The sequence below is a fragment of the Hippichthys cyanospilos genome, chromosome 20 (genome assembly GCF_059441005.1).
Source record: "Hippichthys cyanospilos isolate Australia breed blue-spotted pipefish chromosome 20, RoL_Hcya_1.0, whole genome shotgun sequence".
In the NCBI taxonomy this organism is placed as follows: Eukaryota; Metazoa; Chordata; class Actinopteri; order Syngnathiformes; family Syngnathidae; genus Hippichthys; species Hippichthys cyanospilos.
The window spans coordinates 2789234-2807110 of NC_142388.1; the positions used below are offsets into that span (position 1 = coordinate 2789234).

The following is a 17877-nucleotide window of genomic DNA, read 5'->3' on the forward strand; positions in this document are numbered from 1 at the left end:
AAGAGCGGAAAGCGATTGGCCTCGGCTCCCCCCCCCCCCCCCGCCCGTCGCGGGGATTTAATTAAACTCTATTGACGGCAGGAGTGAAAAGGCAGATTGCGATCTGGCAATGACTAATTCAAAGAAGTGGGGGGGGGGAAAAATAAATAAATCAAAAAGGAAAAGGCCTCCAGAAATGGCTCAATCCTGCGCTGAGGGATGTGGAAGTGAAAAGCGTTGCAATTAAAACGTCATTGTGGGACCATAAAGACCATGTTTCCATGTTTCCTCATGTAGAGGCTGAGGGAGTTTGTTTGCGAAAGTGCGTAGAGTGCCGGGCGTCTATTTCGAGGGAAAGAGGGGGGAGTCATTTCCATTTATCCGTTCTGTAAAGCACTTGTCCTCATCAGGCCTGCCGCAGATCCAGTGACGCAGACAAACAAAGGTTCAAAAAGAAGCTTTTGACTTCATGTCAGGGGATTTAAAGGGGCCCTGTCGTGAAAAAGTTGACTTTTTTCGCGGCTTGAAAACATTCCTCACTCAAAATGTTAGCGTAATTCCCCAAATATAAAACGCACTCGTAATTTTGCGGTCAAAATTACGGTATTTTCGAAGACGCGCCAACAACGTAAAAACCATCGCAAGACGGAATAAAGCTCATCTTCCTGAACGTCATATTTTCTTGTGGTCGTATACAGTATACTTTATTTGTCGGGCGTTCATTAAAGTGTATTTAAGATTTCCCACATTCTGAGTGGTCGGTGAACGCCTCGCCAAGGTAAAGTTGAATGCGCTCAAAGTAATTGTTTTTCCTTCTCTTCACAATGCAACTGGAGTTCATTTTGCCATATATAACCAACGTTGCGGACCATCCGTGTTTCAACAAGTTTATGATTGTGTGTTTATGCGAAAAGACAGCAGAAAGAGTCAAATGAATACCTTTCAGTCTTCTGTAACTGGAACAACAAAAATCACTTTGCTGCACATGGTTTTCAACGTTTTTTTCTGTTTCAGACTAAGCCGTGACCCATGTAAACGCCGTAAAAAATAATTAAGTTGTTGAACGTTGATATTGCTTCATTCTTTTGTTTAGCATTAGCTAAAACAATAACAACCAGATGTTCAGTGATTGCATATTGCATGAAGATGTTAAGACAATAAAATTTAGCCTTACAGATGTCCAGTCTGATCTATAGGCCTGCAAGTACGCTGCCTATTTTTTAACATCTAGATTACATCATCTGCATAAATTAGGGAAAACTGCTTTGCATATTAGCTATATAGAAGATAAGATTTACCATGTTGACAAGAAACTCTGCAGGGCGCTTCCAGTACTGCACATTCAAAGAAGGCGGAAGGCTAATTTTCCCCTCTGGATCCTCAAAGAACAGCTGAAACAGAAAAACGTAAATGAATACTAACGTCATTATTTGATTCGTGCTCGGCTTCGCTCGGACAATCTTTACATTTGGAGGAGGAGGCTTCTTGGGATCTTCTTTGCCTGAGTCCCATTTTTCCTTGTAGACATCTCCGTCGTTCCACTGGGGCCAAACGTCCTCCAGGCTGTCGGGGGAAGCGACGGGTGCGGGGCATACTCTGGAATTGGGAGAGGATGCAAGTTTGACTCTGTGCTACAGCAGTTGGAGTTTGTGAAGAAGAATCTTTACTTTTGCTCAGCCCTACACACACTTTTGAAGACCGCTTTGCCGTTCTGCTAAACTTGTGTATTTGAAGCTTCAAATAAAAGAAATCCAAAAGGACAATTTGTTTTTCCGGACTAGTTTTTTTTGCAGGTTGGAGCCTTGTCTAACCCCGGACCATTTTCTTCAACGTCCACCACAGATTTTCAATTGGATCGAGATCTGGACTATTTGCAGGCCATGACATTAATCTTATGTGTCTTTCTTCAAGGAATGTTTCCGCAGCTTTTGCTTTACGGCAAAATGCATTGTCATCCTGAAAAATGATTTCATCCTCCCCAAACGCCCTTTTTCAATTGATGGGATAAGAAAAGTGTCCAAAATGTCAACATAAACATGCGATAATGAGAGCCATCTTTCCAATGCTGTTCCCTGACATGAGGCCGCGTATCAATCTATAACTGTGGAAATTTGCAGAAATAAATAAATCTTATCGTAATGGCGGCAAATAAAAAGATCCAGCATCATCTCTTTGGCCAATGCAGATTATCGATTCATCACTGAATTATTATTCATGCATGATTGCTTTTTATTGATTCTCAACAAATCTCGCACGCACTAATCGGCCTTTTACTACATGCATAAATAATATTTTGCATTACATGATATTTGCACTATTCTTATTAGCACCATTGTTTCTGTTTTATTGCTATTCTTATTGCTATTTATTTATTGCTACTCGGGGAAATGAAAGGAATGAGAATTTCATTGTGTGGTATAATAATACTTACTATACATATGACAATAAAACTTTTGAATTGTAACCTTGTTTTTTTTTCTGTTTAGACGTTAATGATGACTTTCGTTTAGCTTTCCTGTATGTGAATCCTTTTATTTTTTTCTTACAGTTTAGTCAGACATTGACTCCAGTTTCCTCCCTCATTTGCAGTGAATTTTCTGTCTTCAAGTCATTCTGCCTTGACGCTTTGATGTCTTTCTTGGTCTACGATTATGCTTATATTTATAGACCCTTCCCATGTTGTTTATACTTGTTTTGAGATTTTAGAGATAGCTGACTGTGACCAGACAATATCTTTTGCAACAATGCGGGATGACTTAAATTATTTAAGATGTTTGCTAATCCTCCCTTTTGTTGCAATTGACGTCTCGTGTTGGAGCCATGACTCATGTCAGTCCACTTGGTGCAACAGCTTTACAAGGTGTGATCATTTCAGTTTCACTGCAGACTAACAATCACATCTAATTGGATGCAAGTGTTACATTTTGCTAATGGAAATTCCCTCATTTTTTCCTCTGACTTGAGTGATTCCATTTTATTTTTATTTATTTTTTTGCACAACCACATCGTGTTTCCCCTTGAGTTCTTTGAGAGTTTCTTAAAGCCAGAAATTTGCCATTTGAAATGACTTTAGTTTTGTGTGATGTCTGTGATGTGCTGCCATATTTATTTATTTATTTATTTTGGCCAGGGCTTGTAGTAAAAGCACACCTTAGTTTTAACGCATTACAGTTCTCCAACAAATATATTAATTCACACACAAAAAATAGATTTAAAAAAAGTATTTTAACTTCTTAAGCTTGTTAAAAACGTGTTAATGCAAACTCACTCTGCCTGGACGTCGGATACTTTGCTGGAAGTAGACTCCTTTTTCTTCAACTGGGATTTTGACATTGCGTGTCAAAATAAATTCCCCGTTCTTCTTTGTCAGCACCCTACCCTGAAAAGTTGTTTCGAGAGAACACAAGCATCATTTTTCTGAACCGAATGGACGTTTCAATCCAACGCCAATTTGAATTTTGAGACGTAGTTTGTTGACAAGTGACTAACGGCAAGTGAACGCAACATGAAGCCAAACTTACTTTGTGCGCCAACCGGCAAAAGATGCCTTAATGAATATGGACCCGTTTTCTGTTTGCGTCGCAGACATAATGCATTTTTAACGTTTTAATCGAGCTTCAAAGTAACAATAGTCTTCATTTTCTAACGAGCCGGGAAGCCACAGGTGCGTGTTGCGAGCTTTTCCGGTTGCTAGCTGAAATGTTTGGTACGTTGCCATGGCTACGCAAGCGAAGCCTTTAAAAGTAACGTCTGTTGTGAGCGTGGCTCATAATTCTTACGAAACCTTTTACAAAAAAAAAAAGTAGTATTCATAAAATTAATACAGGGTCATTTTTTTCATTCATAAAAAAACAATAAATACATTAAAACATTATTAATATTTAACATCATTTCAAACAAACCGCTGTCTATGGCTCTGCTATTTTACGTTTTATGTTTGACTATTTTAATTGTATCTTAAATTAAACAAGTGTGTTCTTGATTGATTTTTTGGTGTTTGTTTGAAAACTATATGGGATAAAAATCTGTTGCGTAAGTTTCATAACTGCAATCACTATTTGAGCCTGCAAAATTACAACCAACAAATCCACACTGAGGCACAACACACGATAAATACAATTTAATCTAGACAGCATGAGAACCATTCACCAATACCAGCAGTCAATATACATCAATAAAAATGTTTATTATCCTCACCACATGTAAACTTGAAAGTTCTTTATGCAAAACATACAGAGGAACATGTTTTTTGTTTTACTCTCAAACATGAAATAAGGCATGAGCCCCTATGCATTATTTTATTTTTTCACTCCAAATCAGATATATTCGTATCCAACCCTCCACTTTGTCCTTGAGTGTTCAAAACAATGAGTATTGTTGGAGTAAAAAAACCATAAAAATCTGTATTTCCTCAAATAGCGCTCCTGTGGCATTTATTTATTCAATTGTAGAGGCGTTTATGTGAGAAAATACAGCAAAATATGTCAGAGCTGCTGTACAAATCACTTTTACAGCCGTGCAAACTGCACAAGAACACTGTTACTGCCTAAGTGTGGCGCAGTAGTCAAATTGAATGCAGAGCGACATCAGCAAGAGTGCAATTTAAAATACTAAAAAAAAAAAAAAAAAAAAAAGCTTTATAGCCCTTCTGCGTACACAGAGGCAAACACTCAAAAGTGGAGCGTTTCACACAAACGCAAGTAAAAGGCAGGAAGGATCTGGAGGTTGTCTAACTTAATGGTAATTAAAAAAAAAAAAAATAAATAAAAAATAGTCACAGCCTCTGTCCCCTGGTAAAGTCCAGCGCTAAGCTAACTTCAAGTATTTAAGGGGCTAGGATTGATTGTTAGTGATGGAATAAACAGGCAACTAAACAAATAAAGTGGTTTGAAGGTGGCTGATAGAGACTTTGCTGTAGGGAAAGCGACTATCAAGAGAAAAAAAACAAAAAAAAACTGACTCAGTCCTCCTGGAGCTTTCCCAAAACATTCCCGCCCTAGCTTGGACTTAAAGGGGCGTGTTTCTGGACCTGTGTGACTTTTAGTGTGGTTGTATTGAATGTTAGCAGCAGCCGGGCTTGCTCTCTGCCGCCACAGTCTCCTGGTCCAGTTTGATGCGGTCTCCGTTGCTCTCCTCGTACGGCAAGCCCTTGTCATTGGCCAGGATGTTCTCCACCAGGAATTTGGCCGCCTCGTCCACGTTGACGTTGTCCTGCGGGAGGAGCGAAACGTCAGTGGTTGATTTTGTTATGTGCAGGGGCGTAGCTAGGGATTTTTCTGGATTTGTTTTGGCCGCAACTTTAAATGTAAGGCTTGCAAATGTCCTAAATTGGCCGCTAGCGCCACCCGATGGTTTTGAAGTGTTAACACAAAGGCTGCTATCGCGCCCCATTCGCAAGTTGCCGTTGAAAGGATTAATGCTAAAATTGGGGGAAATGCATGACAAAATTGACAATATTTCCAATTTTGAATGGCAGTAAATGAGCCTGACATGGGCTAAATTTGAAACCCATATGGTGTACCTCTCGACCTACCATTTGCAAGCATTTAGAAGGGAGGGCAGTGTGGCATGTTTTGGCAACCTATGCAATAAATTTAGCCTCCTAGTGTTTTTTGGATGCTTTTCCTTTGATATCACACATCAAAAACATCAAAAAGCCTGATTTGGGTCAAAATTTCCCACAGGGGTTAAAATAGATGAATCATAGCACCTCTATACATACACCATTCTAAATTCTGCTTATTGTGAAGTGAGTCTTATTGAGTTCACTGCCACCATATGGCACTGATATCTCAAATTTGCTTAAAAAAAATAGAAGACGGCTGATTAAAAAGTCTTCAAGTGGGTCATCTTAAGGTCATATAGAAGAGTGACAAAAAATGTAAATATGCCATCTTATGCAGACAGGGGTTGATGATATTTACCTGAATGAAAACAAGATTGCGCAATCGTGTCCGATGAGGTCGCTAATGACCATATCATGCTGACAAATATGAACAATTTATTATGTGTCAAGGAAAGCCCTCACGGCCCAGGCAACCGTATTGCACTGTTAGTCCACTGCACACACACACACACACACACACACACACACACACACACACACACACATCTTTGCACGAAGCGTTGTTTGGGCAACAGCTGGCAAATGATTTTCTCAGGCAGCCTGAGGCCAACTGAGACAAAGTGAAAACAGACATTTTTTTTTTTGTCCTTCACACTGGAGCCAGAAGCTGTCACACTGTAGGTTGAAGAGGTAATGAATATTAATGGCCTTTTCCCTGCCCCTTTATAGCACCGTGCATCTTTCAAAAAAAAAAAAAGATAGTTCACGAAGACAAGTCAATCATTGTTTATGAATGAAAACTTGTGACTGGAGTCCAATCTGCTGTTCAAAGCTCACAGTCGTGATCAATGCGAAGCATGTGACTGCAGTAGTCATATGATCGACATTTTTTTTTTTTTTTTTTGCACGGGAGAAGCAGAGAGCAACCTCCTGACTGAAATGGCTTGCTCACTTCCCCTCATGACAAGCAGCGGACGAACGTAGCGGCGTTCCGACGCAAGCGATTGGTCGCCGTGTCACGCACAAAGACGAACGCCCACGACAACCCGCCGCCGTTCACATGACGGCGAGTTAAGGCTGCGTGGGGGTGTATACAAGACGAGAAAGTGGCGAGACGCTCAACAGAGTAAAACAACTGTCTTGCGCTGAGCCTTTTTTTTTTTTAACATTCTTAGAATATTTGTTCCACATTGTCTTCATTTTCTTGCATCTGGCCGCAGTACTTTCAGTATGTGTGTGTCTATTGTTTTGTTTTTTTTTCCCCAATCAGATTTCAGCTTCCATCTGTTGTTATGCCAACCTTATCTGGCCCGTCCTATTAGGAGCAGAATATAATTCTTTCTATAGCCAATGAAACTTCCGATGCACCCTTCAACAGCCAATGAGCTCAACCATTATGACATCAGGACTTGTCTGTTCTCTGATTGGCTGATCCGACCAAATCAAGTTCGAAAGACAAAAAAAAACAAGATGTTTGTTGTATAAAATTGAACGTTATGTATTTTATGTAAAACATGAAAGTTATAATAATAATAATTAATCATTTTAAGCAATGCTGCAGCTCCCAGCCCCAAAGTCCTCATCTCACCTCCATGCACGGGCACGGGGTGAACATGCAAACATCAAACAGGAAGCAGGAATTGACGAGGAGCCGGAATTGAACCCGCGGCCTCCTCATGTGAGGCAAATGTGCTCACCACCCTGGATGGACAAATGAAACTGTCTTAAAATTTATAATCAATATTAATTTGATCAATTGGATAATAGTCACACGATAATATTTAGAGCCGAATTGAATTGGGTAAGCTGCCACGGAAGGCCCAGAAAACAAATGCGCTTTCGAGCATTCTCTTTCCAAGAAAAGTAAACTTCACTTGTCATATACTGTAGCTAAAGAATATTTCACAACAACAATGCCGCCATTATATGCGTGGGTTCACTAATGTCCTATAAAGAGCATCTACAGTATAATGAAACTCTCAGTCGAGAGCTGAACAACACCGAGGCTAACAAAAGTTGAGAAAAAAACATTGTGGCGTGCCACAGTTGCAAAAGGGGAAAAAAAAAAGCTGCGAAAAAAGCTTCCAACAACTAATTGTGTCCACATGTGAAGAGAAAAACATTCAAACGGACAATACAAGCAGAATCCTCATTATATATAATTAAAGAAAAAAAATCAACAGCATACAATCTTTCAGATGACCTATGACCCTATTAGCTGGGCGGCGTCCCTCAATCGCCGTCATGTGATAGCATCTTGAAGTATTTTTGAAAATGTACTTGAGTTTCGTAAAGGCGCGGTTGCAACATACGGAAAGAGGAAGCGGGCTCGGCTTCTTCTGCCAGAGAACTTGCCTTTCCCAAGAGGGGAAGTCAAATCGGCATTTTAACGACTACGTAGTTACAGCAAAGCGGCAAAAGTATTGGGACGCAGAGATGTACATGGAAAGCACTGACAAGACAGCTGAGGGAGCTGAAATTTCACCCAGATGGCGATTACATCTCAAAGTTCTCGATTTTCTTTGATAATTCTGGACGATTAGATTTTAATTGATTTGAATGGAAGAAATAAACCCAAGAATCATTTACTAAGGTTGGATTTATATATATGTATATATAAAATGCTGCAGAAAAAAATCCAACAAAAATTATGAACACTGATTTCAAACTAGTTTTAATGTGAACTCATCATTTATTGCTTGTCTATAACTGCTTAAAACGTTAGTCGATTTATAATCATTTTTAGAAGTAAAAAGTTCTTATTCTTTCTTATTTGATAACAAAATTAGAATCTTACTAAATGATTAAAACATGTACTATTAAAAACAAAATCTTCTACTTGCTGTTGACTGAAAATGACATTGTCTGTGCTCAAGGTTAAGAACCAATCATGGTTCACCTGTTGGTCATGTGATGCACAAAAACTGAGCCATGATTGATTGATCGTTACGTAAGCCTTCATTACAAGTGGAAAAGAAAATGTGCTTTTAAAAGTATTGATAGTATGCGAAAAATTTAGTCATCACATTGACTCATTCAATCCCAAAGACGTAATTTTACATTTTGGTTTTTTTGTTTGTTTCTTTTGCTTTTTTTTAAGAGTCCTGGCATTCAATCTCTCAAGTGTTAAGCTATCAAAGTAACTAAAAATGGCTGGTATTAAAATATTTAACTCTCAACAAAATATCAAATTTTTACCGTTAAAAAATGCAGGAAAAAAGTTGACTATTAATCGAATTAATTTGATTTCCTGACCAGCCCTAACTGCATTTAGTAGAAGGCGTGAAACTGGAACGCGGATGACACACCTTGGCGGAGGTCTCGAACCATCCCAGGAATCCCGTCTCCTTGCAGAAGTTGTCCATGAGCGTGCTGTTGTTGTAGCCCTCCTTTTTCTGGTCGCACTTGTTGGCCAGCAGTACCGAGGGGATGGGGCCGCCGTTGGCCAGCTTCACCTTGCTGTCCAAGTCCTGCTTCCACTTGGACACGGCCTCGAACGTGGAGCCCCGGGTCACGTCGAAGACCACGAAGGCCCCGACCGCTTCCTTGTAGTACACCCGCGTCATGTTCCCGAAGCGTTCCTGACCTGCGAAATGGGAATTCGGAGGAATGTTGAGGAACTCCAGTCATACGCTTCCTCGCTCAGCCGAAAAATGGTGACCCACTTTTCTTCGTGTGCCGGGGGCCTAATCCGTGCGGAAAAGTAATCTGCCGTCATAATAAGCGGTTTCTCTCTATAAAGGCTGTCTGTGAGAACATCTGAGGCGATACATCACAATGGAATTAGCACAAGCAAATGAGGTGGCTAAAAGGTCTGCTACATGGTCATCGGTCATGGTAGGCCCTACCTTGGAATTCTTTGATATATGTGGTAAACAAAACATGTTCATCAACGAGACTGCTTTAAAATTTCGATACTTCAAAGTATGAACCTTTTGCACAGATAACTTGACATTTTCTCATTCAGCTTTGATGTAGCTGAAACTTTATGACTTGGATTTACTATCGGTTTACAGCAGTGATGTTGTAGCTTGAGTTTTCCGAATTTTCGAATTTGGTGGAACATTTCGACGTGGATGATGTTTTATGATCTGCAATGACTTTCAGTTGACAGCACTGTGTTTTCACGAGTTACATGCTTACTCCTAATCTGCTTGACACCACACAAGATAGTTGTTTCCCAACTTTTTCTTATTCTTCTTAATGATGTGGATGATGAGTTAAGAACTGGAATGGCTTCTAGTTTACAGTTGTGCATTATCAAGCTTCATTCTCTCTCTTAAATCCCTGACATGTTTGAAACTTTTTGAATTTGAAAGTGTTTCCCAGCTTTTCCTCTGTCAGATTTGCGATGTGGATGATGCTTTATGACATGGAATGAGTTTCAGTCCACAGCTGTGGATTTTCAAGAGAATAGCTTTAATATCTTGACCACTTTGCTGTTTGATACCGTATTAATTAGAAGGCGTTTCCAAACGATTGCTCAGACACTAAGTTATAAACTGCGATAACCTTTTGTTCATAGTGGTCAGTTTAATGATGTGGATGATGCGTTATGAACTGAAATGACTTATAGTTTATGTATGTGCATTATCAAATTTCAATAGCTTCTATCGCTCAACCTCCCAATGTGTTAAGGACAATTTAATTGTGTTTTAAACTTTTCCTCAGTCAGATATATGATGTGGAAGATGCTGTATCATATAAATAAATTGTGCTTTGAAGGATGTGTTTCCAAAACTTTTGACTGGCACTGACTACTACTACTACTCGTACTGACTACTTGGGAAACTAAAAAACAACAGTTTAAATATGTTTTTTTTTTTTTACTTTAAGTTTTATCCACCTCATTTTGCATACTCTTGGAAAGTGTTTTAACTTTCCAAAAACTTGAATTGACACTCTGTGTCATGGAAGTGACTAAGCCATCAACTTCCACTTGGATGCAGGTACTTAGCGGCCGTGCCGGCGAGTGTATAAAGTGGTGTGACGCAGAGCAGGGTGTTTGGGAGAGAATCCACTGTGGGGCCTAAAGGCCTGACGCTAATTGCTCATAATTGGCGAGCTAATTTTAGCCCGTGTAACCTCAGGTGAATGCACAGGAGACTCGGCACAGTGGCGTAAACCACTGATGGATACCATTTCCGTATCTCATGAAGCAAAAAAGTTCAAGGCTCAATTTTTCATTAAAACAACAATATGCTGAAATGCTACAGATAATTTGTGTTATTTTTTTTTGTATAATACTGAGGATTTCTATAACTAGCGATGTGAGTGATGGAATTTGGCAGGAGTTTTAGTCAAGTACCTTAAGTCCAAATGCAAAGCTCACCGCTGCTGAAACTAAAAAAAAAAAAAAACAATTCGCTTGGAAAAATCTGTTTAATTTTTTGAAGAAAACATAAAACCAGCAGTAACTAAAAATGAGTAACCGCGATGGAGGCCCGCTTTGATTTTGTGACACATGCAGTCGTTAACGCTCAATCAATATCAGAGCGAGGCTGTCAGGCAGTCGGACATTCCTCCTCCAGAGAACGTCTCTGAAGACTCGCATCGAGCGATTATATCGACGCGGTGGCGTACACGCACGAGTGCTAGCCGCACGGGCTAATGACTTACGGGATGTATTGACACAGCACCAGTCACAAACGTTTTATCACAACAAAGGACATGAAGCATGCTCTCTTGTAATGTGCGCCCACAATCAAGGTTTTATTCAAATAAAATGTGTTGCTGATATTTTGACATGCGCAGTGGTATCTTGACTCAAAGCCTTCTGTAGCACTGCGACCAAGCTCTTGACTTTGTTTTTGACTTTACTATATTTACTTATAGCCAAAATACATTTTCCCCCATAAAACTAATTGATATTCAATGAAGTTCCAATCCAGTCCCCCCAAAATGTTGCTAGTTTGTCGTTGGTTATATGGAAATCAATCTAGCTAGCTACTTTGTAAACTGATGTGTCAGATTGAGCTATCTGCCTAGTAACTTCGTTTGAAAGCTATTTTCTGTTGCTTAAGTCAAGCTATTGTTAGCTAGCTATACAGTTACTTGGGTATCTATCTTATCTATCTAGATAATTCGTTACAAAGCTATCTGGCTCACTATCGCCAAGCTGAATTAGTTAGTTAGTTAGTTAAAGTATCAACTGAGTTTGTGAATTGGCTAGCGAGAGATCGTAAATGTCTGTCTGTCTGTCTAACAAGCTAGCTAGCTTGCTGGCTGGCTAGCTATTCAATTTGTTAGTTCGTTTGTGAATCAGGAAGTAGCCTGTTAGCTATTATGCCACAATTCAGATACACACATTCTTTAAAAAGTTTTAACAGTCAATAAAACTGTCTGTCTGTCCAACTAGCTAGCTATCAACTCAGTTATCTAGGTAGCAAATCAGTTGGTCAGTCAATTTGTTAGTAAGCTTGTGAATCAGGAAGTAGCCTGTCGGCCACTATTCCACCGTTCAGATAAAAACATTCTTTTTAAAAGTTTTAACAGTCGAACTGTGGTGGAGGTCTGCATTCAAACAGTTAGCGCATTGTTGTACTGAATAAACAAAGTTCGATCAGCTAAACGCGCTAACAAGTGTCATATGCCCCTAACGTAATTAGCACAGATACAGACAGTGTGAGCATGTCAGCACAGCGCACACACTACATTAGACGGAAAATGACACATATACAGCTGGTCACATGTCGCCAACATCATTAATACTAACGGGGAGTGATGTTATTTTTTGTGCGTGGGAGATAGCGAGACGATGTTATCATTATCCATAGTTCCTCTACACTGGTACTTGTTGCCATTGAGTGGGTGTGCATGTTGCCATGGAAACTGTCAAAGCCAGACGCGGCCATATAGCAACAGCAGCAGCAGCAGCAGTAGTAATGCTGTAGTACATCTCACGGATCCCACCATAGATGAATCCAGTCACCTGGACCTCCCGTTCGAGCAAGACTAACTTAATCCAGCTCTTATCAATACTATCACTTTCACCTTAACGATACATATGTACAAAAACACATTGAAAACAAATACAGAATACAAATACAGAATACAGAACAGCAGAGAAGCTTTAATTAAATTTCACAAACTCACATGAATTACACTCCCCAGAAATATTGACTAAAAAAAAACCTAGCGTTTTTGCCATTCGGATTTTGCTTTTTGAAGTCTGATTTATTATATAAAGTCACATTGACTTTACAATAATACCTGCTATTACAGTAATTAGCAAGCTAGCTAGCTAGCTGGTTGGACAAAAAGATGGCGAGCTAGCGAGTTAGTAAGTCCGCTCTCCTTGCAGGAAAGAAAACCTTGTTGTCTTCCTCCTGTTTGTGATGTATTCAATGTTCTAGCTTGTTTGAACCTTACAGTGACGATGTGCACCTGTGTGTGCTGCCACCCTACATACACACAATAAATCACCACAACAAAGAAAACATTTGACAATAACAAATATTTAACACAACTGTTCTCAATGGGTTATTTGACATGATTATTTGATACTATGATTGTTTGATCATTTTGTTTTTTAGCCAGAAAATTCAAGCCAACGAGACGCATAAAATGATGACAGATAGACAACATATCTATCCATTTCTATTTTACATATAAAAAATAAAAGTCAAAATTTCTTTGGAATAACACATAAGACATGCTGTGTTGCCTGGAATGCTGACAGCTAATGTTGACAGTACAGTAGGGACTTGAGGCAACGTAATATTAGCATTTCCCTCCTCGGATGGAATTAAAAAGCGTAGCATGGCATGCGGGGGGAACGATTTCCTCAGTCTGTCAAAGGAGAAGGGCAATGACAGCAGCCTGTCACCGAAGCTGCACCCTGTGCCTGGAGATGGTGCAGTACTGTTGATGCACCGGATTGCCTATGATGGGCAGAAGCTTGTGGAACCTCCTTGTTTCCGTAACAGATGTCAGGCTAACTCTGAGCCCACGATGGACGTCACTTTTCTACCATATTGATCTTTATAGAGATGTTAATGAAAGAAAAACATTGAAAGGAGATATATGTATACTGTATGTATGAAATGTACATAAATGGCAAACTTCCAAAAATATAGCGCTAACAATAATAAATGTTGTAGTCATGGAGGTAGTTGAGGGCACATGACCACAATGTGATCTTACAGATTAGCAGAGCCTTGAGCAACGACCCGCTAACAGCTAACGTGCTCTTGCTCCATGCATACTTTCAGTTGACCTGACCTGACGTTATGTGTGAAATTCCAGCGATAACTCAGTGTACACACTACGTTTCAGACGAGATGAAGGTAGAACTGAAGACTAGGGACTGGATTTCAAGCTACAAAAAGTCATGATTTGGTCTTAAAATAAACACTTTTAATTATTGATGCCGGTCATCTGTCATTTCCATGGCAACCATGGATCGCCTACTTCAGAGCTAGGTTCTGGGGAGACCAGCAGGGATGCCGCGCATGTTGTGTTGAGCTGTAACTTTTGGGTCAATGTTAAAATTTAGTGCTCCGTTAGCGCAATTAGCATGCTGTCCAAACTAACAAAAAGTTGTATCGGCATGAGTGTCAATGCTAACGTTAGTCTTCAAAGTTGCTTTCGCGCAAATGTCAATGCAATTACAGTATTATGACTTTGGAACACAAAAATGTCTACTGCGTCCTGTTCACGAGTTACCGTTGAAATGACTGATGGAAAAATCGGGGGAAATGCATGACAAAACATCAGGTTTTTAGATTTGTCAAAGATTGATGATATTTCCAATTTTGAATGGCAGTAAATGAGACCGACATGGGCTAAATTTGACACCTATAGGGTGTACCTTTTGAACTCCCGTTTGCAAGCATTTTGAAGGGACGGCAGCATGGCATATTGAAAGTTGTCATGTTTTGACAAGCTTTTTTTTTTATTCTTTTCCTCACAAAACATCACAAAACCTGATTTGGATCAGGGCTTAAAGAAATACCACATATGCTTCATTTTCCCATCCCTAAATTACATAAATGTTAAAGACACCTTTTAGCATGAAAGGCAGACCAAGAAGGTTAACATTTCCTGGCTGTGCTTTGTGATGGAGACAAAGTATGACACATGTCTTTGAATGGAGTCTTACAGGTGCACTATTACGTCTCCTTTGACCTAGCTAATAGCAATTCTATTCAAGCCAGAGTATCAATTGAGGGATAAAAGGGGCTTGACATTTTGAGGCCTCAAGATGATTACTATCATTCCTTCCAACGCGTGATGACCAGTAACGATGAACGTGGATGTTAATACCTCCTCTCCTTAAATAGCCAGAAAACGGGACTTAATGACATATTGCATCATGTGCAAACCTTGAATTTATTCTCCTTTACGGCACCTTCCTGCTTATTTGAGTCTCACTTTGGGGCCATTGTTGTAGTCATTAAAAAAGAACAGAAAAGTAGCACAACTGAAAGATTCTACTGACTTGAAATCTCCCATTCTGAGTTTCTTCACTTCACAAGCTCCTTACACTTAACACGATTTGTACGAAATCAGTTCTGCTAACCATCAAACCAACACTTTACACTGGCTAACCTCCCGCAACGCATTCCTCGAGATCAGTTGTCTTTATCATGGTTTTCCCCACTCAATTCATTCAAGATAAGAGATAAAAGGAAAAATGATAAGGTCTCATGATAAACAGAAGCTATCTTTGTGCGTCATCATGAAATGACGCTATACAGTCGACTCTAAAAAAAAGGAACAATTAAAAAAATAATAATAATAACTCACACGAATGACAAGACAAAACACAATGGCAAAATTTTTTAAAAAATCACAAAGAAAAAAGTGGCAAAAGAAAATTGGAAGGAAACAAAAATAACTCAAATGTTATACACTGCAAAACAGGAATCACAAATTAAGAAAAATTGTAAACAAAAACAAAATCCCATTACATAAGATCTTAAACAAAAAAAGGCAAAAGAAAATTAGAATGAACAAAAACAAAAATGTGTTACAAAAGACAGGACACAACTATAAAGTAGGAATAAAAAACAAACAGAAAACTACCACACAATATTACAAAAAAAAAATCATGCTACAAAAGATAAAAAAAAAACACAAACAAAAAGCAGGTTAAATAAAATTAGAAGAAAACAAAAAAATATTACAAAAGAAAAAAAAAAATCAAATCAGGACTCACAAACAAAGCTTTGTAGTAAACAAAAAAAAACTAAATCACATTACAAAAGATAAAAGTGATGTTTTATTTAGCATTTCATCTTTTTTTTTGGTATTATCTCTTTGTTTGCATAGTTTATGTTTGTGATTCGCACTTCGGGGGCCACCAAACATTAGCCTTCAAAGATGCTAACTTAACAGAAGAGTTTATCAGTTTTTTTTGTTTTTTTTTTAACCCTTGTCTCATATCTTATGTTTATCCCGGCGCTGGAGAATGTTAGCAGATTAGTTGCCATGGCGACGGGTTACAGTGCAAATGGAAAGCAGCAATGTGCAAATAAAAACTGCAAGGCAAAAGTTTCTCGCGGAACAGCTTTCGAAATCAATACCGCGCTGTATGGAAAATGATTTGATTATGTATTTAGCGGGTCAAAAGCAGAACCGCATGATTTGTAATCATGTCTAGTATGACAAATTGATTGATTAGCTATTTGATTGAAGCAACATGGCGCATCCCTTGAAAGCGGGAGCATTTCTGGCGGCTCACATGCTTGCCTATGTAATGTCAGATGATTTCTCTCGGCCAGGGGTGTCAAACTCATTTTTATCGCGGGCCACATTGTTGTTATAGTTTTGTCAGAAAGCCGGAATGACTGCAGATCAAATTGATTTGAAGTGTGTTTGTCACACACTTAGCTAGAATTGAAATCAGAGGCTAGTAAAAACAGTTCAAAAGAGAGATTGGAAGGAAAAAAATGGGTGCAAATTTTAAAAGTTGAAGACAACATGAAAGTTTGGTATTTGGCCCCCGAGCCTTGAGTTTGACACCTGTGATGTATGGCAAGGTGTTTTTTTTTTTTCGTTTTTTTTTTTTATATGACTATAAGGAAGATACTTTTTTGTTGTTGTTGTTTCCATGACAATGTAATATAGTGAGGCTTTTTTTTTTTTTCAAACCATGCCGTCTTTTTTCTGACACCTGCTCTCTAGATTCTTGACTGCATTTCAGGGTATTGGTGGATTATCATTTTTTTTCCTGTTTGTATCCTGATTGTCATTTGATTTTTGAATGACCAATACCGAAAACATGTTGACGAAAACGCTGATAATGAAATCAATCAAAAATATGTAAGGGCCCCATGAAGGTGGACCGGCCTCTTGTGCTTGAGTGGATAATAATAACAACGTGACCTACATTCCACTGACAATTACGAGAACACACTGTGGGAAAGTTTCCAAATTTGTCGAAAACCAGAGATTCCTTTTTATTTTTATTTTTAAATGGATTTTCCTACTTGTGTGTTACCTGCGATATCCCAGAGCTGCAGTCGGACGAGCGTCTTGCTGTCCCAGTTGAGGACCTTGAGGGCGAAATCCACGCCGATTGTGGCTCGGTAGTGCTGGGAGAAGAGCTGGTGCACATAGCGCTTGATGATGCTCGTCTTGCCCACGCCGAGCTCCCCGATCACCAGAACCTTGAACAAATACTCCTTGCACTCCGACACCGAACCGCCGGCCATGCTCGTCCACCGACTACACTTCGACCCAACTTTTAGTGAAGTGTGTGTGAGTGTGTCATGAGTTCTACCTCGCGCATGAGAAGGGGGAAAAGAAAAGTGGGCTGGAACGGACCGGGCTGGTCCACAAAGCAGAAATGACAATTTCCTCCGCCTTTTTTTTTCTCTCCTCCCGCGGGGGACTCACGTGACCCGGAAGTGCCATGCAACTTTTTGTGTGTGTTATAAAACAATGCGGTGTTGTTCGTTTGGTAAACACAAAACGTCAAAAATGAGCATTTAGAAACACATTAACGGTCAGCTTTGATGTTTTCACGGCATAGTATAGTTTTAATTAATTTAAATAATATAAATGCATTTACTAATTAAATTTACAACTTTCCTAACGAGACATAAATTAATACAATTATTAGTCACATTTTTTGGGGTTCTTAGACTCAAATATAGTGATGATTTGTTTATCGTCTGGCACAAAGTAAATTTTACATAATAAAAAATTATAAAAATCCTTCCAAAACACAACAACCATGGTGCAATCAAATGTGTCACTTTCTGCCATGGCGTCCATTTTGCCACTTGCTGTCAACTGAAAATGACATCACAGCAGATGACCAATCAGGGCTCTGCTTGTGAATGTCACAACTGTGATGTCATTTGCAGCCGATCGCAGATACC

General features: G+C 39.2%; 2 protein-coding genes across 5 annotated transcripts in view; both read right to left on the minus strand.

Annotated features, from left to right (window-relative positions):
* The window catches only part of adgb (androglobin), a 44359-nt gene extending 40700 nt beyond the window's left edge, over positions 1–3659 (minus strand). For all 4 annotated transcript variants that reach the window (XM_088404143.1, XM_088404142.1, XM_088404139.1 and 1 more), the window contains exons 1-4: positions 3501–3659; positions 3248–3358; positions 1446–1575; positions 1278–1370 (exon numbers count right to left, since the gene is read on the minus strand). In XM_088404143.1, coding sequence (XP_088260269.1) covers positions 1278–1370; positions 1446–1575; positions 3248–3312 — 288 coding nt within the window. In that variant the 5' untranslated portion in view covers positions 3313–3358; positions 3501–3659. The remainder of the gene's footprint in view (positions 1–1277; positions 1371–1445; positions 1576–3247; positions 3359–3500) is intronic.
* Positions 3660–4084: 425 nt separating this feature from the next.
* Positions 4085–17777, minus strand: rab32a (RAB32a, member RAS oncogene family). The gene is made up of 3 exons (XM_088402865.1): positions 16992–17777; positions 8854–9131; positions 4085–5190 (listed from the first exon to the last, which is right to left on the minus strand). Exons 1-3 carry the CDS (start codon positions 17203–17205, stop codon positions 5041–5043), a joined length of 642 nt encoding a protein of 213 aa, XP_088258991.1. The 5' UTR covers positions 17206–17777; the 3' UTR covers positions 4085–5040.
* Between the last annotated feature and the right edge of the window lie 100 nt (positions 17778–17877).